Raw genomic sequence first — 23,662 nt, forward strand, 5'->3', positions numbered from 1 at the left:
TGTTTTTCAATGCAACCAATCTGAATAAGATCGGATCTCCACTGTCCTGTGTGAAGATCTGACAGCACCTGCTTTGGGGACATATTCTGGTGACCTTTGAATTAGCCATTGGAAGTGCAGCTTAAAAGATCTGAAAGTGAATTAAATCATTCGGCACACATTGATGCCCTTTAGCCGCACTGCTCAGTCTCCCAAAACGCGAAGATATAAGACTTCATCTGATCGGCTGATACAATTAGCGATTATGGAAATAATAAAGGTCAACGGAACATGACCCTTAAGCGGTCGCTGTCAGATCTTCACGTAGGACAGTGGAAATCTCATTTTATTCAGATTATTAATATAACAGTCCTTTAATAATACAGTTCCTTTTCATCTCAAGAAGACCATGATATTGATATATCATGTGGTCGTCCGTAATGCTACTGTATGATATTTATCACTGAAAAATATCCATATTTTGACTGGTTGTACTTCAATGGTATTTTAGGACATTTATCACTGAAGAATATCCATTTGTCATTTTTGACTCGTGACATTTCAATGTTATTGTAGGAAATTTATCACTGTAGAATATCCATTTTTCAGGTATTATTTCAGGCTGTTGTAGGATATGTATCACTAAAAATTATCCATCTTTTACCGGTTATATTTCAATGTTATTTTAGGATATTTGTCGCTAAACAATGTAAATTTTTTACTGGTTATGTTTTCATTGCTATTTTAGGACATTAATCACGGAAGAATATCCATTTTCAGTTTTAACTGGTTATATTTCAGAACTATTGTAGGACAGTTGTCACTGTATAATATCCATTTTTCAGTTTGGTTATATTTCAGTGCTATTGTAGGACAGTTATCACTGTAGAATATCTATTGTGTAATGGTTATATTTCAATCAGTTTCTCACCATTATGACTCATGCCGTAGCCATTACATGAAGGGTTGGTGTGTTTTGTTTTGTACTCGAACCGATTTAATTTGAATTTTTTTATTTTTGTATAATTTCAAATTGGATAATCGTGCTTAAATGAGGTGTATATGCTATAATCTTGCCTGTAAATTTGCTTAGATGATACACAATATCTTCCTTGCTTGTGTATTTCTTTACATTATGGTTTCGATTTACACAGCTCACGCTGTTCTGGAAATATAAAATAGCAAAGGTAATACTTGATAATATTGTAATTTCGTAGAATATATCAAATGTTGAACCTCACTTCTGGAATCTGTAGTATAGCCATTTTACAAAGCTGTTACTAAAAAACAGTTCTCACATTTGTTTGTATTTGTTTGCTCGTTTGTTTTCGGGTTTTTTATATAAAAAAAAAAGTCAGTTTTCCTGTTATATTTTACAGAATGGCTTTGCAGTTCGATTGCGATGGCACTTTTTGCAGATGCTTGTACACTTTTGAAGTAATCGTGTTTGTAAACAAATTATGTCACAGGAGATCGTTGCAATTTGGCAAATGCAAAATCAGCTGAGCGTGGCAGCAACTTTGATACGGACACATCCGTCCCCTCCCCCCTCCTCTCTCTCTCTCTCTCTCTCTCTCTCTCTCTCTCTCTCTCTCTCTCTCTCTATATATATATATATATATATATATATATATATATATATATATATATATATATATATATGTTTCCTAGCATGAATTGTTTTAAGTGTCATTATCATAAGATTTATCCACGGAGTCGTGTTAGAGTCAAGAATCTGACATAAACCTGACACCTCCACTATCCATCAGTGCTAAGCATTGTGAGTCAAAATATATGCAGCCATGCGATCGAGACGGGCTTTTTTAATTATATATATTGAAATATCTTGCCCTGTGGCTAAGGCTGTCCTAAGTGTGAAAAATTAAATGTTAAATATGTTTGTTTCGTAGTCTTGAATGGAGATGTATCCTGAAAACAAATGAGTGTCACGTGCTTATTCGTGTGCTACCATCGGCTTCCTTCACACAAGTATTTCTATACGGTATTAATAGTTTCTAGGTCATAGACAGTGTGGACACACGGGATTTTGAAGAAGCGCACACACACGTACAAAAAGAGACCGAGAAAACAAAACAAAAATTGAGAAGTTCAAAGCAAAACAAGCACAAAGAATTCTGAGGTAATATATATATATATATATATATATATATATATATATATATATATATATATATATATATATATTTATTTATTTATTTATTTATATATATAATTAGCACGGTCTTTACGTTATTCTTATGTACGTTAGTCCCATTTGTAGCAGATTTAATTTCCACTCTATCACTTATAAAGGACTACACGGTTTGAAGCCAAGTTTGATACAAGGCTTACATTAAGGGCTCCACAACATCTTTAATTTTAATCGTTTTCTTGCAAAGGTTTACGGAGCTATGCAGTTTGTTTTTCTTCGATTATCGCATATCATCTGCATTATACTGGCTAGGATATCCGCGTCATATGGGGTCATTTTAATGGTTTTACGCGAGTCTGTATATTTTATTTGTTGTCTTGTTGTTACTGTTGTTGTTGTTGTCCTTGTTTAGTTTCCTTTTCAAGAGAAAACTCCAATAGTTTGACCCCGGATACTCATAACACCAGGATAGAGTTAATAATCACTACGGAATACAGGTACAAACATATTAGCATCATGCCAATATGTGCTCATACGATGCCTCCTTGTCATAATGTAATATGTGCTCATACCATGGCTCTCTCACATCATGCCAATATGTGCTCATACCATGCCTCCTTGTCATAATGTAATATGTGCTCATACCATGGCTCTCTCGCATCATGCCAATATGTGCTCATACGATGCCTCCTTGTCATAATGTAATATGTGCCCATACCATGGCTCTCTCGCATCATGCCAATATGTGCTCATACCATGCCTCCTTGTCATAATGTAATATGTGCTCATACCATGGCTCTCTGGCATCATGCCAATGTGCTCATACGATGACTCCTTGTCATAATGTAATATGTTCTCATACCATGGCTCTCTGGCATCATGCCATTATGTGCTCATACGATGCCTCCTTGTTATAATGTAATATGTGCTCATACCATGGCTCTCTCGCATCATGCCAATATGTGCTCATACGATGCCTCCTTGTCATAATGTAATATGTGCTCATACCATGGCTCTCTGGCATCATGCCAATGTGCTCATACGATGACTCCTTGTCATAATGTAATATGTGCTCATACCATGACTCTCTCGCATCATGCCAATATGTGCTCATACCATGCCTCCTTGTCATAATGTAATATGTGCTCATACCATGGCTCTCTCGCATCATGCCAATATGTGCTCATACGATGCCTCCTTGTCATAATGTAATATGTGCTCATACCATGGCTCTCTGGCATCATGCCAATGTGCTCATACGATGACTCCTTGTCATAATGTAATATGTGCTCATACCATGACTCTCTCGCATCATGCCAATATGTGCTCATACCATGCCTCCTTGTCATAATGTAATATGTGCTCATACCATGGCTCTCTCGCATCATGCCAATATGTGCTCATACCATGCCTCCTTGTCATAATGTAATATGTGCTCATACCATGGCTCTCTCGCATCATGCCAATATGTGCTCATACGATGACTCCTTGTCATAATGTAATATGTGCTCATACCATGGCTCTCTCGCATCATGCCAATATGTGCTCATACGATGTCTCCTTGTCATAATGTAATATGTGCTCATACCATGGCTCTCTCGCATCATGCCAATATGTGCTCATACGATGACTCCTTGTCATAATGTAATATGTGCTCATACCATGGCTCTCTGGCATCATGCCAATATGTGCTCAGAAGATGCTTCCTTAGCATCATGCCAATGTGCTCATACGATGCCTCCTTGTCATAATGCAACATGTGCTCATACCATGGCTCTCTGGCGTCATGCCAATATGTGCTCATAGGATGCTTCCTTGGCATCATGCCAATATCTGCTCATACGATGACTCCTTGTTATTAAATAGCCTCTTCAACATTTATCATTCCATTTTCTTCCCATAATATTTGGTTGAAATGTTTGTAAACTTAAGAATAAAATGAAAAATATTAAATTAAGTATTAGATGAACTATTTCTATTTCTTTTATTTGAGAAATATTTGGATGATAATCAATTACCTAAAACTGAAAATGGAGCGAATCATTTGCTGGTCTTGTATCGGCCATTGGTATCATGACGTATGCACCAATGTGCACCAGTATTTGTTTCTTTCTCTTCGAAAGATCAACATATTCGATCTAGAGAACGACTCGGTGTTTTCCGCTGTGCTAATGACGATTTTGAATAAAAAGAAGAATGTTGTTTCACTATACACATCAGTACATCAATGTTAACTTTTTAATGGAGTTTTCAAAACGTTTTAGAAGAAACAAAGGTTGAAAAGTGGTCCGTTGAAAAGGTATTAGTTGAACTATTGTTTTCTTTTTTCTTTCTTTTTTCCCCTAAATATACTTAGATTTCGTACCACTCAAAATGAGCAAAACCCATTACAATGGTCTTTATAGAGTTAACGTTTTTGCTGACGTAATGCGCCAGAAAAGTTTCCTCTTCGAATGATCGAAACGTGCGATCTAGTGAAAGACTCGGTGACTTCTGCTATACTACTCACTATTTTCAACAAAAGAATGTCATTTCACAAGACCAGTCTATACATCGATCTTAAGGTCGTTTTCTTAGAGAATAATTTGCTATATGTTGTCTCTTAATGTCGTTTTCTTACAAATTTAGAGCGTCTTTTGCTATCTGTCGTACCATAATGTCGTTTTCTTACAATGTTAGAGCGTGTTTTGCTATGTGTTCTCTCTTAATGTCGTTTTCTTACAATGTTAGAGCGTCTTTTGCTATCTGTTGTACATTAATGTCGTTTTCTTACAATGTTATAGCGTCTTTTGCTATCTGTTGTACATTAATGTCGTTTTCTTACAATGTTAGAGCGTCTTTTGCTATCTGTCGTACCATAATGTCGTTTTCTTACAATGTTAGAGCGTCTTTTGCTATCTGTCGTACCATAATGTCGTTTTCTTACAATGTTAGAGCGTCTTTTGCTATCTATTGTACCTTAATGTCGTTTTCTTACAATGTTGGAGCGTCTTTTGCTATCTGTTGTACATTAATGTCGTTTTCTTACAATGTTAGAGCGTCTTTTGCTATCTGTTGTCTCTTAATGTCGTTTTCTTAAAATGTTAGAGCGTCTTTTGCTATCTGTTGTCTCTTAATGTCGTTTTCTTACAATGTTAGAGCGTCTTTTGCTATCTGTTGTACCTTAATGTCGTTTTCTTACAATGTTAGAGCGTCTTTTGCTATCTGTTGTACCTTAATGTCGTTTTTTTACAATGTTAGAGCGTCTTTTGCTATCTGTTGTCTCTTAATGTCATTTTCTTACAATGTTAGAGCGTCTTTTGCTATCTGTTGTACATTAATGTCGTTTTCTTACAATGTTGGAGCGTCTTTTGCTATCTGTTGTACATTAATGTCGTTTTCTTACAATGTTAGAGCGTCTTTTGCTATCTGTTGTACCTTAATGTCGTTTTCTTACAATGTTGGAGCGTCTTTTGCTATCTGTTGTACATTAATGTCGTTTTCTTACAATGTTAGAGCGTCTTTTGCTATCTATTGTACATTAATGTCGTTTTCTTACAATGTTAGAGCGTCTTTTGCTATCTGTTGTCTCTTAATGTCGTTTTCTTACAATGTTAGAGAGTCTTTTGCTATCTGTTGTCTCTTAATGTCGTTTTCTTACAATGTTAGAGCGTCTTTTGCTATCTGTTGTACCTTAATGTCGTTTTCTTGCAATGTTATAGCGTCTTTTGCTATCTGTTGTACCTTAATGTCGTTTTCTTACAATGTTAGAGCGTCTTTTGCTATCTGTTGTACATTAATGTCGTTTTCTTGCAAATTTAGAGCGTCTCTTGCTATCTGTCGTACCATAATGTCGTTTTCTTACAATGTTAGAGCGTCTTTTGCTATCTGTTGTCTCTTAATGTCGTTTTCTTACAATGTTGGAGCGTCTTTTCCTATCTGTTGTACATTAATGTCGTTTTCTTACAATGTTAGAGCGTCTTTTGCTATCTGTTGTACCTTAATGTCGTTTTCTTACAAATTTAGAGCGTCTTTTGCTATCTGTCGTACCATAATGTCGTTTTCTTACAATGTTAGAGCGTCTTTTGCTATCTGTTGTCTCTTAATGTCGTTTTCATACAATGTTGGAGCGTCTTTTGCTATCTGTTGTACATTAATGTCGTTTTCTTACAATGTTAGAGCGTCTTTTGCTATCTGTTGTCTCTTAATGTCGTTTTCTTACAATGTTAGAGCGTCTTTTGCTATCTGTTGTCTCTTAATGTCGTTTTCTTACAATGTTAGAGCGTCTTTTGCTATCTGTTGTCTCTTAATGTCGTTTTCTTACAATGTTAGAGCGTCTTTTGCTATCTGTTGTACCTTAATGTCGTTTTCTTACAATGTTATAGCGTCTTTTGCTATCTGTTGTACCTTAATGTCGTTTTCTTACAATGTTATAGCGTCTTTTGCTATCTGTTGTACCTTAATGTCGTTTTCTTACAAATTTAGAGTGTCTTTTGCTATCTGTCGTACCATAATGTCGTTTTCTTACAATGTTAGAGCGTCTTTTGCTATCTGTTGTCTCTTAATGTCGTTTTCTTACAATGTTGGAGCGTCTTTTCCTATCTGTTGTACATTAATGTCGTTTTCTTACAATGTTAGAGCGTCTTTTGCTATCTGTTGTCTCTTAATGTCGTTTTCTTACAATGGTAGAGCGTCTTTTGCTATCTGTTGTCTCTTAATGTCGTTTTCTTACAATGTTAGAGCGTCTTTTGCTATCTGTTGTCTCTTAATGTCGTTTTCTTACAATGTTGGAGCGTCTTTTCCTATCTGTTGTACATTAATGTCGTTTTCTTACAATGTTGGAGCGTCTTTTGCTATCTGTTGTACATTAATGTCGTTTTCTTACAATGTTAGAGCGTCTTTTGCTATCTGTCGTACCATAATGTCGTTTTCTTACAATGTTAGAGCGTCTTTTGCTATCTGTCGTACCATAATGTCGTTTTCTTACAATGTTGGAGCGTCTTTTGCTATCTGTTGTCTCTTAATGTCGTTTTCTTACAATGTTGGAGCGTCTTTTGCTATCTGTTGTCTCTTAATGTCGTTTTCTTACAATGTTAGAGCGTCTTTTGCTATCTGTTGTCTCTTAATGTCGTTTTCTTACAATGTTAGAGCGTCTTTTGCTATCTGTTGTACCTTAATGTCGTTTTCTTACAATGTTATAGCGTCTTTTGCTATCTGTTGTACCTTAATGTCGTTTTCTTACAATGTTATAGCGTCTTTTGCTATCTGTTGTACCTTAATGTCGTTTTCTTACAAATTTAGAGCGTCTTTTGCTATCTGTCGTACCATAATGTCGTTTTCTTACATTGTTAGAGCGTCTTTTGCTATCTGTTGTCTCTTAATGTCGTTTTCTTACAATGTTGGAGCGTCTTTTGCTATCTGTTGTCTCTTAATGTCGTTTTCTTACAATGTTAGAGCGTCTTTTGCTATCTGTTGTACATTAATGTCGTTTTCTTACAATGTTGGAGCGTCTTTTGCTATCTGTTGTACATTAATGTCGTTTTCTTACAATGTTAGAGCGTCTTTTGCTATCTGTCGTACCATAATGTCGTTTTCTTACAATGTTAGAGCGTCTTTTGCTATCTGTTGTCTCTTAATGTCGTTTTCTTACAATGTTGGAGCGTCTTTTCCTATCTGTTGTCTCTTAATGTCGTTTTCTTACAATGTTGGAGCGTCTTTTGCTATCTGTTGTACATTAATGTCGTTTTCTTACAATGTTAGAGCGTCTTTTGCTATCTGTCGTACCATAATGTCGTTTTCTTACAATGTTAGAGCGTCTTTTGCTATCTGTTGTCTCTTAATGTCGTTTTCTTACAATGTTGGAGCGTCTTTTCCTATCTGTTGTCTCTTAATGTCGTTTTCTTACAATGTTGGAGCGTCTTTTGCTATCTGTTGTACATTAATGTCGTTTTCTTACAATGTTAGAGCGTCTTTTGCTATCTGTTGTCTCTTAATGTCGTTTTCTTACAATGTTGGAGCGTCTTTTGCTATCTGTTGTACATTAATGTCGTTTTCTTACAATGTTAGAGCGTCTTTTGCTATCTGTTGTACATTAATGTCGTTTTCTTACAATGTTAGAGCGTCTTTTGCTATCTGTTGTCTCTTAATGTCGTTTTCTTACAATGTTAGAGCGTCTTTTGCTATCTGTTGTACATTAATGTCGTTTTCTTACAATGTTGGAGCGTCTTTTGCTATCTATTGTCTCTTAATGTCGTTTTCTTACAATGTTGGAGCGTCTTTTGCTATCTGTTGTACATTAATGTCGTTTTCTTACAATGTTAGAGCGTCTTTTGCTATCTGTTGTACATTAATGTCGTTTTCTTACAATGTTAGAGCGTCTTTTGCTATCTGTTGTCTCTTAATGTCGTTTTCTTACAATGTTGGAGCGTCTTTTGCTATCTGTTGTACATTAATGTCGTTTTCTTACAATGTTGGAGCGTCTTTTACTATCTGTTGTACATTAATGTCGTTTTCTTACAATGTTAGAGCGTCTTTTGCTATCTGTTGTCTCTTAATGTCGTTTTCTTACAATGTTAGAGCGTCTTTTGCTATCTGTTGTACATTAATGTCGTTTTCTTACAATGTTAGAGCGTCTTTTGTTATCTGTTGTACATTAATGTCGTTTTCTTACAATGTTGGAGCGTCTTTTGCTATCTGTTGTCTCTTAATGTCGTTTTCTTACAATGTTAGAGCGTCTTTTGCTATCTGTTGTACATTAATGTCGTTTTCTTACAATGTTAGAGCGTCTTTTGCTATCTGTTGTCTCTTAATGTCGTTTTCTTACAATGTTGGAGCGTCTTTTGCTATCTGTTGTACATTAATGTCGTTTTCTTACAATGTTAGAGCGTCTTTTGCTATCTGTTGTCTCTTAATGTCGTTTTCTTACAATGTTGGAGCGTCTTTTGCTATCTGTTGTACATTAATGTCGTTTTCTTACAATGTTAGAGCGTCTTTTGTTATCTGTTGTACATTAATGTCGTTTTCTTACAATGTTAGAGCGTCTTTTGCTATCTGTTGTCTCTTAATGTCGTTTTCTTACAATGTTAGAGCGTCTTTTGCTATCTGTTGTACATTAATGTCGTTTTCTTACAATGTTGGAGCGTCTTTTGCTATCTGTTGTCTCTTAATGTCGTTTTCTTACAATGTTGGAGCGTCTTTTGCTATCTGTTGTACCATAATGTCGTTTTCTTACAATGTTAGAGCGTCTTTTGCTATCTGTTGTCTCTTAATGTCGTTTTCTTACAATGTTGGAGCGTCTTTTGCTATCTGTTGTACATTAATGTCGTTTTCTTACAATGTTAGAGCGTCTTTTGCTATCTGTTGTCTCTTAATGTCGTTTTCTTACAATGTTGGAGCGTCTTTTGCTATCTGTTGTCTCTTAATGTCGTTTTCTTACAATGTTGGAGCGTCTTTTGCTATCTGTTGTACATTAATGTCGTTTTCTTACAATGTTAGAGCGTCTTTTGCTATCTGTTGTCTCTTAATGTCGTTTTCTTACAATGTTGGAGCGTCTTTTGCTATCTGTTGTCTCTTAATGTCGTTTTCTTACAATGTTGGAGCGTCTTTTGCTATCTGTTGTACATTAATGTCGTTTTCTTACAATGTTAGAGCGTCTTTTGCTATCTGTTGTCTCTTAATGTCGTTTTCTTACAATGATGGAGCGTCTTTTGCTATCTGTTGTACATTAATGTCGTTTTCTTACAATGTTAGAGCGTCTTTTGCTATCTGTTGTCTCTTAATGTCGTTTTCTTACAATGTTAGAGCGTCTTTTGCTATCTGTTGTCTCTTAATGTCGTTTTCTTACAATGTTAGAGCGTCTTTTGCTATCTGTTGTACCTTAATGTCGTTTTCTTACAATGTTATAGCGTCTTTTGATATATTTTGTATCTTAATGTAAAACGAGGGAATCAAACAACTCCTGCACAAGTTTTGTTTCAGATTACTGTTTTATCTATTTTGCAAGGATCTATAGACAACTATCCTTGTCAACTGAAGGATTTTTAAACGCGCAAATACAATACAAAATTCACTCCAATCACCTAATTGCCACACATAAAGAAACTAAGTTCGCACGTACATGGGTTTCCCTTTATCATATTTGTATTACCATTTAGTAAGCCTTTCCAAGCCAAAGATTTATACTTTGCTAAATACAAAACGACGCACGACCTAAACACACGCTACAAAGAAGTCATATTTATAGGTTACTGCATTTGTATGGGAAAATATGAACGAGTTTTTGGATGGAATACTGCACGAACTTGTGAGTGCAGTATATCCTTCCGACAAAACGAGTTCATGTTTTCCCATACAACTGCAGTAACCTTTTTATTATATGCTCATTTTTTTCTACCTAAGGTTTAATTATATAAACAAAATACACTGCAAGAAACAACGTAAATGAATGAATGCCGTATTCCAAACTAAATACACAAGCGCAGATTTGACATTACAAAATAACATCATTATTAATGCACACATAGATCCGCCCAGATAAATTTGAATTTAGTCGCGCGATTGAAAATGGCGATTCTTGTTAAAATTGAAATTTGCAGTCAATTTGTGAATGAATCCGCATTGCAACGACTTTTCCATTTGATCTGGAGTGAATATACTTTGGTATTTTGTTTCGATTCGACGAAAGTTTGTGATTTTGGACTGGATTCATCTGTGCAAATTGTACATGAAATACATCGGATTGAAGTGGCGCGCGAGAAGCGTGTTTACGTCTGCAAATGTGTTTCTGTTTCTGTCACTGAATGTTTGAAATCATAACGTTGGAAAAATATGAAGTCTTTCAAATGCAATTTTCAAAAAGACGCTATGGAAATTAATGTGTATTTCATTTTGAGTGCAGTAAGGAGGATGCAATTGCACTTATCATCGAAAATACGGCACACTTTCGAAATGTGCAATCCAGATTGAAAACCTGTGACATGGCTCATGTAATTCGGATTTGCAGAATTAAGAAAAAACATTTTGAGGAAATTCAGGATGTAAAACTGTAAGTATTTTGTCATTCTTATCACCAGATAAAGAAGACAGTATATGCCTTGTCACTTGTATGTTATTTGTAAGGACATAATCGTCCGTCTTTTATATAATGTAGCTAGCCTAAATCCGTAACATTGTATCAACGCGAAATGTGCCAAAACAGCTGGGGTTTTTTTTCGCAGTCCACGGAACATGTTTTAGTTCATTCAGAAGCAAATTTAAATAACCACAACGTAAAGAGCCTCTTACGCGCGTGTATATGATGTGTTTACAAATCAAAAGTGCTGGTGTCTGCGTCATTGTTTGTTTACAATAGAAAGTAGTTCCTTTATTCACGTGAATGCTATATGTGTATTGTCGCGCGCGTTCAGTATCGGGGAATATTGAACGATTCTGACAATGCAAAGTTAACGGGGAAAAAAATGAGCATATAATAAGACAAATTACTAAACACTTATACATTAAAATATCCCAAGAAAATTATATTTAGTCCACTTTAGTGATACACACACACACATGTATATATATATATATATATATATATATATATATATATATATATATATATATATATATATATATATATATATATATATATATACACATACATACATGGTGCGAGTGTGGATGTGGTGTTTAAACGACGACTACATACATACATACATACATACATCGTGCGAGTGTGGATGTGGTGTTTAAACGACGACTAGATACATACATAAATACATACATACATACATACATACATACATACATACATACACGGTGCGAGTGTGGATGTGGTGTTTAAACGACGACTACGCCCTTTCCAGCCAGCTGAGAATATAAAGTTAGCTAAATTTATTCAACATTTGGCAATACACAGTCTGTTTGGAGATTTACATTTGAGATGCAACCTTTAATGCATTACCTTTCACAAAAGCCATGACCCTTTGATGCTTAGAGGCTTCTTTTCTTTTTGCAAAAGCCTTACGTCATGCCTTTCCGTTACTATGACAGTTTCCTTGTAAAGTGAAAGAAAGAAAGATTCAGACACACGTGTACGTGACTATGTTCCAAAACAAAACTGCACGGACGAAATTTTTGGAGTAAATTAATAAGCAGAGATAGAAACTTAAATGTACAGTACGAACTCTGTATCTGCAGTATTAACATGCACAATAAGGAATTGTAAGTATGTATGGTCTGTTTTTTTTTTGTCAGCTTGTTTTAACGTGTATCGTTATTACAATTCCTGACATTTAGTATTCTCTTCTCAGTAATTCATTTTGAAGATTGGTAGCTGAGTTCTGCCCGAGGCGAATGATTTTTATGGAGCGCGTGTTGTTTACCTGTGAAGACAATGCAGTTTTATTCGATAAAACTAAAAGTTTATATTAATGCCTTCATCCTTGACACTAATTTGTTTTCAAATTGTATAAGAGATAAACGGAAATTTGTCATCGGCAATCATCGGCAATCATTACAGTTGTATGTTAAATGAATAAATGCCGGTCCATATATAGCAATGAAAATCTTGTCCAGAGGACACAAAAGCATTTGCTCACATATCGTGAAGAAAAAAAAAGATATTTAAATCTTGATGAAAAATTAAATAAATAAATTACCCGTGTTAGCGTACGTCTTTCTGTGCAGACACTAAAAAAATGTGTCAGAATGTTTTCGCTTCCATTCGAACCAATTTCTAGAATACTGCCTGGAATTAACTTCATATTTATTTTATAAATCTCATTGAATAATGCAGTATCCAGCAACAGCGAGTAAATATTTTGTTTCATTATTCCACAGTTGACCGATCGGGCGGCCTAAGTGGTTAGAGCATCCGCATCTTATGCGGGTTCGAACACCGGTCGAATCATACCAAAGACTTATGAAAAATTACTGGCAGTTGCTTTGCTTGGCGCTTAGTATTAAGAGGATTGTGCTAGAACTGGTCGGCCTGGTGTCAGGATAATGTGACTGGGTGGGACATCATGTTACATGTCTGTTTCATGATGCCCCAGTGCTAGACATCACTATAAACTGTCACACTGCAGACATCGTAAGGATATGACTGTAAAATTGTTAATGCTACGTTAAAAATCCAAATCACACACACACACGCACGCACGCACACACACACACACACACACACACACACACACACACACACACACATCACTATAAACTGCCACACTGCAGGCGTCATAGCAAAGCAAAATGACGCCATCTCAAAATCTCTCGGGGAAACATCCCGGATACTCGCTTGTCAAATATATTGTGTGTGTGTGTGTGTGTTTGTGTGTGTGTGTGTGTGTGTGTGTGTGTGTGTGTGTTATCTGATATTATTGCAGATATACTAAACGTTAATATTAATGAGCTGTTTCGCTTATATATATATATATATATATATATATATATATATATATATATATATATATATATATATAAACTATTCGTGATGGCACTGTGTGCAGTGATTGATTTTAAGCGACAAGAGGACCGACTTTCCGATTCTTGAATCTTTCGGACACTTGAAAGGTCCCAAATGGCATGGATAAGATGACGTTCTACACTGGGATTCCTTTTATATCCATGTATCTACCTACCAGACATCCGCGTTTTGGTCATTACCGTGCTATTCATGATGGCACTATGTGCAGTGATGGATTTTATAGGGCAAAGGGACCAATACTTTGGTTCAAGCCTTCAGATACTTGAAGCTTTCAGACACTTGAAATGTTCCGAATGACACGGATAAGAGAACGTTCAAACACCGGGATTTATTTTATATCCAAATATCTGCCTACCAGTCATCCGTGTTTGTGGTCATTACTGTGCTATTACTTTGTACCACCTTTCATTCCCTTGACAGGTCCTTTTGACGTTACATTGCCCATCACGTTATTTCAGACACAAGGCACAAAAACAATGAATTACAATATAGAAGAGGTCATTAACAATGATGTGCATTAGTAAGCAGCATAGCGGTCTTTATTTCCGTAGGTTATGGAAATAGGAATACGTACATGTTGGTCATTTATAGCTGGAAGTCGTCGTATGTCGAGGTTATACCGAAAGGTGTTTGGAGTGGATTACGAATATAAGAAAGATATATATTTTTTATAAATAGAAACGTACGCCGGTTGTTGCTCAAGTGATCTGTAAGTAATAATCTACTTTTGTTTTTTGATTTTTCAATATTTCAATATTTCAGTCTGTTTCACATTTTGCTATGCAGAACAATCACCCACACACCCACACACGCACACACACACACACACACGCATATATATATATATATATATATATATATATATATATATATATATATATACATTCATACATACATACACACACACACACACACACACACAGATATATATATATATATATATATATATATATATATATATATATATATATATACTTTAGCATGATTCGATGTATTTTAGAAATCTTTTTACTTAAAAAGCAATCAACTATCTTAAAAACAATGAATTATTTCATTTCAACGGTTTCCTTCCTTCTATTCGTGCTTCCTTCATTTCTTAGTTCCTTTATGTCCTTTGTGTTTTATGTTTCATTAATTAATGTTGTTTTCTCATCGTAAACGCAGCAAAGTAGCATATTCAATCACGTTAGTAATTTTATTTGATTATTTCGTAAATAATTTTAAAATTCTATGGAGACCACTTCCGTGGCCTAGTGGTTATACTATTCGTGGGTTCAAACCTTGGCCGACTAATACAAAAGACTTATAAAATTGGTACAAACCGCTGAGTCGCTAGGCGCTCAGAATTGAAGGATTAGTGTTTGGACTGGTCGGCCTGGTGTCAGAATAATGTGACTGGGTGGAGCATGATGCTACATTCCGCGGCATGATGCCGCAGTGCTAGACATCACTATAAACTGCCACACAGCAGACATGGCTGCGATGTCACTGAACAATTGTTAAAGCTACGTTAAAATCCAATCACACACACACACACACACATAAATTAAAACTCTATCTGGAAGTATGCCAGATTAAAAAAGTATGTTCTCTCTCTCTCTCTCTTTCTCTCTCTCTCTCTTATGTATCCATTCTTTACCAGTCGCCAGGGAGTTGATTACTTGCGGATCCAAAATGGTCATGAAAATTGATATGGAAATTATAACTTTTTGTATTCGAAAACGGTTGCTGGATGGAGGTCACCGTTACCTTGGCTTGGTTGGACCGCACCACACCTTTCAACCTTTTCCGGTTTGTCCCCTTTACCATCAGACACTCTGCTCGTGTATAGGTCACAGTACCTGCACAGTGTGTTTTCTTTCTCTGAAAATTCACAGAACCCCCCTTCGAGACAACTCTCTCTCTCTCTCTCTCTCTCTCTCTCTATATATATATATATATATATATATATATATATATATATATATATATATATATATATATACCCTTAAACTGTATTCCGATGTTCCCCGTGTATCAACCCAATCACTTTATAATAAGCTTAATGTCTTTGTTTACTGCCATCGAGACATGCATGCATCATCATATACCTATATATCTAACATCCATACCTATCTGTCTGTCTACCTGTCTGTCTCTCCTCTCCCATACATACATACATACATACATACACACTGTGTTATAACGCTTACAAATCAACAATACACATCCCGTTTTCCTTTAAAAATACTATTAAAGAAAGCATTATTTGTGTCGTAAAATTACTCCTACAATTTACACAAATTACCGTAGCATGAGTCATGCAGTTAGTATGAAAACGCGATGAACGACACAAATGGCGTTAGATGACTGCTTCATGTAAAATATACACATTATGGCACTATTCATATATATATATATATATATATATATATATATATATATATATATATATATATATATATATATATATATATATATATATATATATAATGTCAGTAATGCATGCATTAATGCATTTTTCCTTGTCTTTAGATGAGCTGACCGGCAGCAAAATTCATTCTGAATATAGGATTCATTTTTAAGACCTACCGCGCCCAGTGGTGAGACGACAGAGGAACAGTTTTGCATGATCTAATAATAACTCACAAGGTAACGCCTGTAAGCTTTGCAAGCGTCAACGACAGTTTGTGGATGCAGGCGATATATGGAATTAAAATTAATTATGTGGTGTGGTTATGAAATCGTTGTAAAAGAAACAACGCAAAACAAAAGAGAGACAATGGAGAGGGTTTCTTCAGTGCATTATAAGCAGGACGTGTTATATCGGGGTCAGCTTCATGCACAATCTCCCCCATTACGGGGACGTTTGGAAAGAGACACTTAACTAACTGTTGCTTTTATCGGTTATATGATATGTCATTATTTATAGCTTGAAAATTGGACTGACAGTTAGAAAGACACTTCGATTTATCATGTTGAGTAAGAACCGACGGTGGTATGTATTACTTTGGATGGTATTTTGCGGTATGTGGCTAGTGTGCGTGCCCCTCATAAAACTCGGTTTTATTACAAAGCTACGGTGGACCCCTACTGGCCCAACCCTGGGTATAAGCAGGGACGACGTTTGTTACGGAAAAGGGTTTAGACCCTTTGTTAATCGGACACTAAGACCAGACTGGGACCTCATGAAAACGGTAAGAATTATTGTATGTGAACTACCTATATTATATTCAGATTAAAAATCCACTCAACTAAATTTTGCTTCGTTAAAAGATTCATGATTGAAGAAAAGGTATGAATGGATTTGACACTGTGTAAATAATATGTATTATCTACATACACCTTATTTTCACCGTCGTTTGCTATCTTTAAAATGAACAGGGAAGGCCCGTGGCTAAAAGCCATGCATTCAAGAATCAAACCCTGTTGCGTTTAGTTAATCCATGTTTTACTTGGATTAAAACTATTCCTGTTGCAAACAATTCAGTTTCAATCAGCTAAAATGTTTCGGCAATTGACTATCTCTTCCCACACTAACATTATTTTCTAATTCAAAACTTTTTATTTGAAGACTAAAACTGGATATTCGCTTCCGGTCAATTTTTCTTCTGTAATGTCAAAGTTGAAATGTAACAATAAAATACAGATGTTTACCTGGAGGCTATACGACCCGGTGTCAGTCGGTCAAAACATTCGATGTACTCGGGATTTATTGTTTATCGTATCATAAAATAATATATTGGCATGATCATATATTTTACTGAAAATTTACTCATAGAAAAATATCTGAAATAAATCTCTCACATGGACTGCAACTCGTTTTTATGTTTAAACACACACACACACAGACACACACGCGCGCGCGCGCATTGATAAGTAGTATCAATGTTATAAAAGCAACAAGTGTAAACACCAAATATATGACCTTTCCAACGCAAAAGTAAATTAAAAATGATTAATGCAGGTCGGTTAAAATGTCAGTTATGACGTCATGAAAATTTATGCTCTATTAGCCTCTCTTGAGTTTTCTCCTTGTTTATGTATATATCCTTCTGTTTTCTCCATTTATACAGATACCGTACAAGATGTTGCCAAACTTCAAAAATCCGTGCTTTCTTCAAAATGTGACTCAGTGGGTTGGGGATGGTGTTAAATCACAACAGAAACTTCGATGCTTACCTTACTTCTTCATCATTGGATTTCCAAAAAGTGGAACTACTGACTTGTGGCACCGGATATTACGACATCCGGACGTCGTGTCTGGGAATAAAGGGAAGGAACTCATGTTTTTCAACAGAAAGAGATTTTGTAAGTGATTCAATTATTTGGAAAGATTGCATAGAAGGAATTGAGAAAACAGTGTTGTATTTTTACATGCGAACAAGAAGCATATCAAAGACAAGAAATTTTGCAAACTAATAAGCCAATGTGGGAGCTCATTTTATGTAGAGTTACTAGCCAAGGAAGCGCTGTAAGGTTCATAAAAAATTATGTCAGACAATGTAATTTCCGACTCTACACACTTACCAAGATATTATAGTTTAGACTTTAGAGGCATAATGGGGATGATGGAGAACTAATATTTTTCAAAGAGAGGATCAAAAAAGAATTTCGGACAATTTCGAATTCAATAAAAATGAATCCATTAGTTATCACGTTTGATCTGTGTGTCTTTAAGCAGGACATGAATGATGCACTTGTAGCAAAATTAGAAAATCGTTTTACTATATATTTGCAGCAGTGAAAACAAACGGACTGCAGGAATGGATTGTCAGACTTTATATTGAAGGAAAATGCACGTGTGTGTGAATCTCTTTAAAAATTAACAGCGAATATTGTCCTAGAAAGTCAGGTTTAAATAATGTATGCCAATGAAAACACAAATGAATCTTTAAATGAGGACGAAAATAAGTTTTCAGAAACAAATTCTAAATCAGATCTTCAAAAAGGAAAAGAAAAGTTTATATGATAATTAGCAATTAAAAGTATTTCTGAAGAGAAATTGAATTGTTTACTCTTGAAAATTATGATAAATGTAATATCGTTATAACGAGGTGGGACCACGAGGTATGACTATTAAACCCATATTTCTTAATTGGCTGACTTTAAATCAAATTGTAATTTTTCGCTAAAACAATATGTTAATGTTTGTATATTTTAGTTTTATGTCATAAGTGTTGCCATACATCTCATATGGAAAGTATAACACAAAAGAAATTCAATTAATTATTCTCAGAATACATATCAAGTTGAACTTAAAACTTAAGATCACGCACATACACACACACACACACACACACACACACACACACACACACACACAAACACGCATACTTATAGAGTATAATAAAACATGAATGAAATGTGAACTTGATATATTTAGGAGGAAAGTTCTGTGGAAGTTTATTGTAATGACGCGGAGGGTATATTTTAGTAACGAGAATCAGAGCAACGAGAATCAGAGCCCATCCCTGGGCCTGTCATAGTAAAAATAAAGAATACCAGGCCTTGTTAAAAATCGTCTCTGATGCATTTAACTGGTATTTAATTGATGTTATATGGATGTGAATATTGTTTTTGTTTTGGTTGAAAAGGTTGTACAGATAACCATCAATATAATTTCAATATTGAAAATGTAATGAATTACACAGTATTCATCAGACACTACGACACTTCGGGGATAATTCATCCACATATCAGACACTACAGTTCATCCACATATCAGACACTACAACACTTCGGGGATAATTCATCCACATATCAGACACTACAACACTTCGGGGATAATTCATCCACATATCAGACACTACAACACTTCGGGGATAATTCATCCACATATCATACACTACAACACTTCGGGGATAATTCATCCACATATCAGACACTACAACACTTCGGGGATAATTCATCCACATATCAGACACTACAACTTTAACAAATCTAACACTCCATTCTCTTGGAATGACTTTACAGAATATTTTGATACTGTGCAAAAAAAACGATGAAAGTAATCCAGAAATGCCTTTCACTCCGCATCAGAAAAATATTTCATTGATTATAAAAGATCATCTATATAGCAAATGTTCTTAAGGTTTCTAATTGAGTGTAAGCTTACCTATACCACAAATTACGTCTTTGATGAACACTAAAAACACATAGAAATTTGTAACGTAATTGTTAAATAAATGTTACACTGAAAATTATTTTGATTTAAGTAGTTCGCATGATAAGAAAGTCCATAGTGCAAGATTTAAATTAACACGATGCTCAGATAAAATTTCAAACAATCGTTGAACAATAATTATGTTTCAGGCATTAATACATAGCGTTAGCACGGATATTCATACGTAAGCCTGATAACAGGACAATATTTGAAGTGAAACTATGGGAAGACTGAATATATACACATTTTGAACTACATCGTTATTATGTGTCCAAGTTTTTTTTTCTCAACAAAACTTGCAATAGAAGTTGTTGATCAAGCAGGAAAAGGTGATCCTATTAAATCCTGGCGATACATTCGATAAGTTGTTATGGTCACTAGTTGATGTGTACAGCAGAAGAAATACTTTTTTGACCAAATAATGTGTGTACCAAGGAAGAAATAACATTTTGACCAATCACTGTGTGTAACAAGGTAGTTGGAATTATCTGTATGTGTGATTGTACAAAAGTACAGTTCTGTTACAAAATGTGAAAATATTAGGTTTTGTTTCTTTTGTCTTTAACTATAAAGATAAAAGAAATAATCGTATTTGAAAATAGCATAATCACATTTTATGACCAAAGAGAGAACATCGGTTAAAATGCTTAACAAATACTCCAAAGACTGAAATAAATCTACTGCTAATGTATTTAAACTTTTTCTTTGGCTATAGGGTGCATACGTGTGTATAAGGTAGTGTATTTATCTTACGAATCAAGGTCTCTTGTTTTAGCACATAAATTATGTCGCTGCATTGATCTGTACGCTGTGTATCACATGATGGCATACTCTGGATTAATTGATTCTCATTTTTGTTGAATTTTGTTTCTCTCGTAAATTTAGAATTTAATTCTAAATTATTTTTGATAACAGATTGTGTATCCCTTTGCAAATTTTGTTCTTGTCTTTATTTTCATGAAGTGGAGCTTATTATAAAATTTCGAATACATCTTTAATAGTAACACCACTGAAAGCATTCCTTTTAATGTCCAGAAAGTTTTGTATTAATTTGTAGCAATCCAAGTGCGTTTTTATCCAGAGAGTCACTAGTCCCATAGAACTTGATGTTATCTCTCAGGTTACTGTAAAATTTTTCTGTCTCACTCTTGTTTATGAGCTTGCATTAATATTCTTGCATTAGCTGCACTTTTAACTCTGACAGTCTGAAGTCCCAGTAGATTGGTCTGGTTAATTGGATTTTTTTGTCTAGTAACTTTGTTAGCATCTATCAAATTCTTCAGTGACTTAGACAAATCATTTTCATCTGGAATTATTTCGAGGCAATCGGTATTGTTTAAAATTGTCATACTAGTTTAACTAAATCTCAAATTCGTCTTTAAAATGAAACAAGCATTACAGTTGTCTACTATTTCGAAGAGATTTTCTAATATTTATTTTATTGTTTTCATCCGCTGCGTTAGTTAAGTTTTAATATTATGAATCCAGACATCCCACACCGACTCTACACCATCACACAAAATTTGCTTTATCTTGGTACAAAATGGTTGATCTTCAACATCACCTTCATTTATTATCATACCGTCTTTATCTAAGTAGTATTTATGATTTGATTTGGTTCATATGTACATTGTCATGCTGATTCCACCTCCTATTCCGCTCTTAATCAAAAGGAATATTCCACTGACTGTCGAAAGTTCTAATTCTACACCTGGTTTAAATGTACATCATGTGCAAATAGATGAACACTGTAATAATAATCAGGAACTTCTCGCAAATGTCATACATCATTAGATTATTTCTTTACATAGCACTCATGAAGACCTCCAAGTGTATGAAGATTAAATTTTCCATGGCGTAACATGCCGAGATTCACCATTTGATAGGCTGGAATCATCCCAACCGAATATAGCTTGTCTTTGAATGGTATAAGTGTTGTTTTTTTTCTCAAAACTTTCAAACCCATATTTTCAAATTGGTAAATACTCTCCTTAAAATATTTTGGATTTCGTATCTATATAATGTTTCATTACTTCTGTAATTCATTACTCCCTTACATTTTAGCAAGCTGCTCCATAGACTGCTCTCTACAAAACTGACTATCCTTTAAACTGCTTTTCCATAACATTTTTATTCTTAGTACACTGGTTTTGCACTTTTACCCAATACATCGTAAAATACTTCAAAACAATCAGTGCCTCAGGTAGTTTATATCTCACTTGGATTGATTTTAGTTAAGTGCAGAATTATTATGCTAAGTGTCTGTCATTTATTTTCCATATAACGTTAGATTGTTGATAAAGAATATTTGCCTGCAATACAATAATACTTTCAAACACACTAAAATATAATGCGGTGTATGAAATTGCTTGTTACATTTTTTTAAATTTTATAACCGAACCTTATTTGGACATTATATTTATAGTGTTGCCAATGCAGTTACATAGTCTTTTTTGTCGTCATTTTCATATATAAAGACAATATGAATGCACTTGTCAACATAAATATTACTATCTTAATTATATCTTTTAACTGGCTACGATACTAATCTATACAAAATAATTAATTGCAACATTTGACATCTTCTGTAATTATGGTCAATAAGACCACAATAGTGGAAATATTTATATGGTATCTGGTTCCGTTGTAGCTATTCTAACCGGTTCGATGATATTTAGTTCGACTGTTGTGTAAGCATTTACAGATTGATTGAATTCATTTTCATAATTTTCTGTTAAGCTCTATATCTACAGAACATGTAACAAAACCAATACACACACACACACACACACACACACACATATATATATATATATATATATATATATATATATATATATATATATATATATATATATATATATATATATATATATATATATATATATATATATATATAAAAATATATAAACATACTGGCATCTGGATGGTCTAAAAATACGATTATCTGGAATTTTTAAGCACATATTCCATATTCCACAGCATAAAAGAAACATTTAGCGTCTTCAGATCTTGCATAGTGAAAACATATTTTGTTCAAATGCATTCAGGCAAATATAGGTAAGGCTTCCACAGGGCAGTTGTTACCTGTCTATTTGCAATGTTAATATTAAATCATGGCAAACATCTATCTTCTCTTTTTGCTTAATTCCTATTCAAATTTGTGTATTTTAGATATCGAATAAACTGCTTTACTCACATTATTCATTTTGCCGCTGTTTGTTATGTTAATAGGTCCGATCTGTGGCAAATAATGTATATTCTAAACTTGCTCACCTTCTTGAGCGGAACTGTTTATGAATCTGATTTGGAAGTATAATTGACCTTTTCACAGAACCAGACTGTCGTAGGTTTAGAATGATTATCTTCTTTAAATATGACTCAATGTCATTGAAAACTTCGTACAACTCTGTATTTAGGCCGCAATTACAGTTTTGCTCATTTACATTTCTTTCAAATGCATATGGAAGTATTATAATCATTCTTGTGTTTAAAATCTGTCTAGTTTCATACGTTTTAATTTCAAAGTCATGAATGGATACTATGTACTACGAAATTAATTGAAATTGCATGATCTTGTCTTTAATTACATTCAAGTTGAACATAACTGTATATATATATATATATATATATATATATATATATATATATATATATATATATATATATATATATATATATATATATATATATATATATATATATATATGTACAGTAGATTTCGGTTAAATGGGAAATCTTTTAATCGGGGCAGCCATTTATTTGGGACAGATCTTAATTGACAAATTACATGTATACATTTTGAACTCCTCTGCATAACTGGGGCAGCTGCTTAATTGGGACAAAGTGTTCGAGTCCAGATGTATCCGAATTAACAGGAATCCACTGTATATACTTCATCTGAAGCAAATTTACCCATTAAAAAAAGGTCATGGTAAAA

General features: G+C 34.3%; 1 protein-coding gene across 3 annotated transcripts in view; it reads left to right on the forward strand.

Moving 5' to 3' along the window:
• The first annotated feature begins 2,015 nt into the window (after positions 1-2,015).
• The window catches only part of LOC149804064 (carbohydrate sulfotransferase 15-like), a 50,887-nt gene continuing 29,240 nt past the window's right edge, over positions 2,016-23,662 (forward strand). Inside the window, exons 1-3 of one of the 3 annotated variants that reach the window (XM_089953922.1) lie at positions 2,016-2,119; positions 16,092-16,753; positions 17,633-17,867. In XM_089953922.1, coding sequence (XP_089810048.1) covers positions 16,532-16,753; positions 17,633-17,867 — 457 coding nt within the window. In that variant the 5' untranslated portion in view covers positions 2,016-2,119; positions 16,092-16,531. Of the gene's footprint in view, positions 2,120-13,756; positions 14,287-16,091; positions 16,754-17,632; positions 17,868-23,662 lie in introns of those variants that run through there. The other 2 variants (XM_089953923.1, XM_089953921.1) reach the window with 2 other exon arrangements.

The sequence above is a fragment of the Sinohyriopsis cumingii genome, chromosome 3 (genome assembly GCF_028554795.1).
Source record: "Sinohyriopsis cumingii isolate HCF-2022 chromosome 3, ASM2855479v2, whole genome shotgun sequence".
In the NCBI taxonomy this organism is placed as follows: Eukaryota; Metazoa; Mollusca; class Bivalvia; order Unionida; family Unionidae; genus Sinohyriopsis; species Sinohyriopsis cumingii.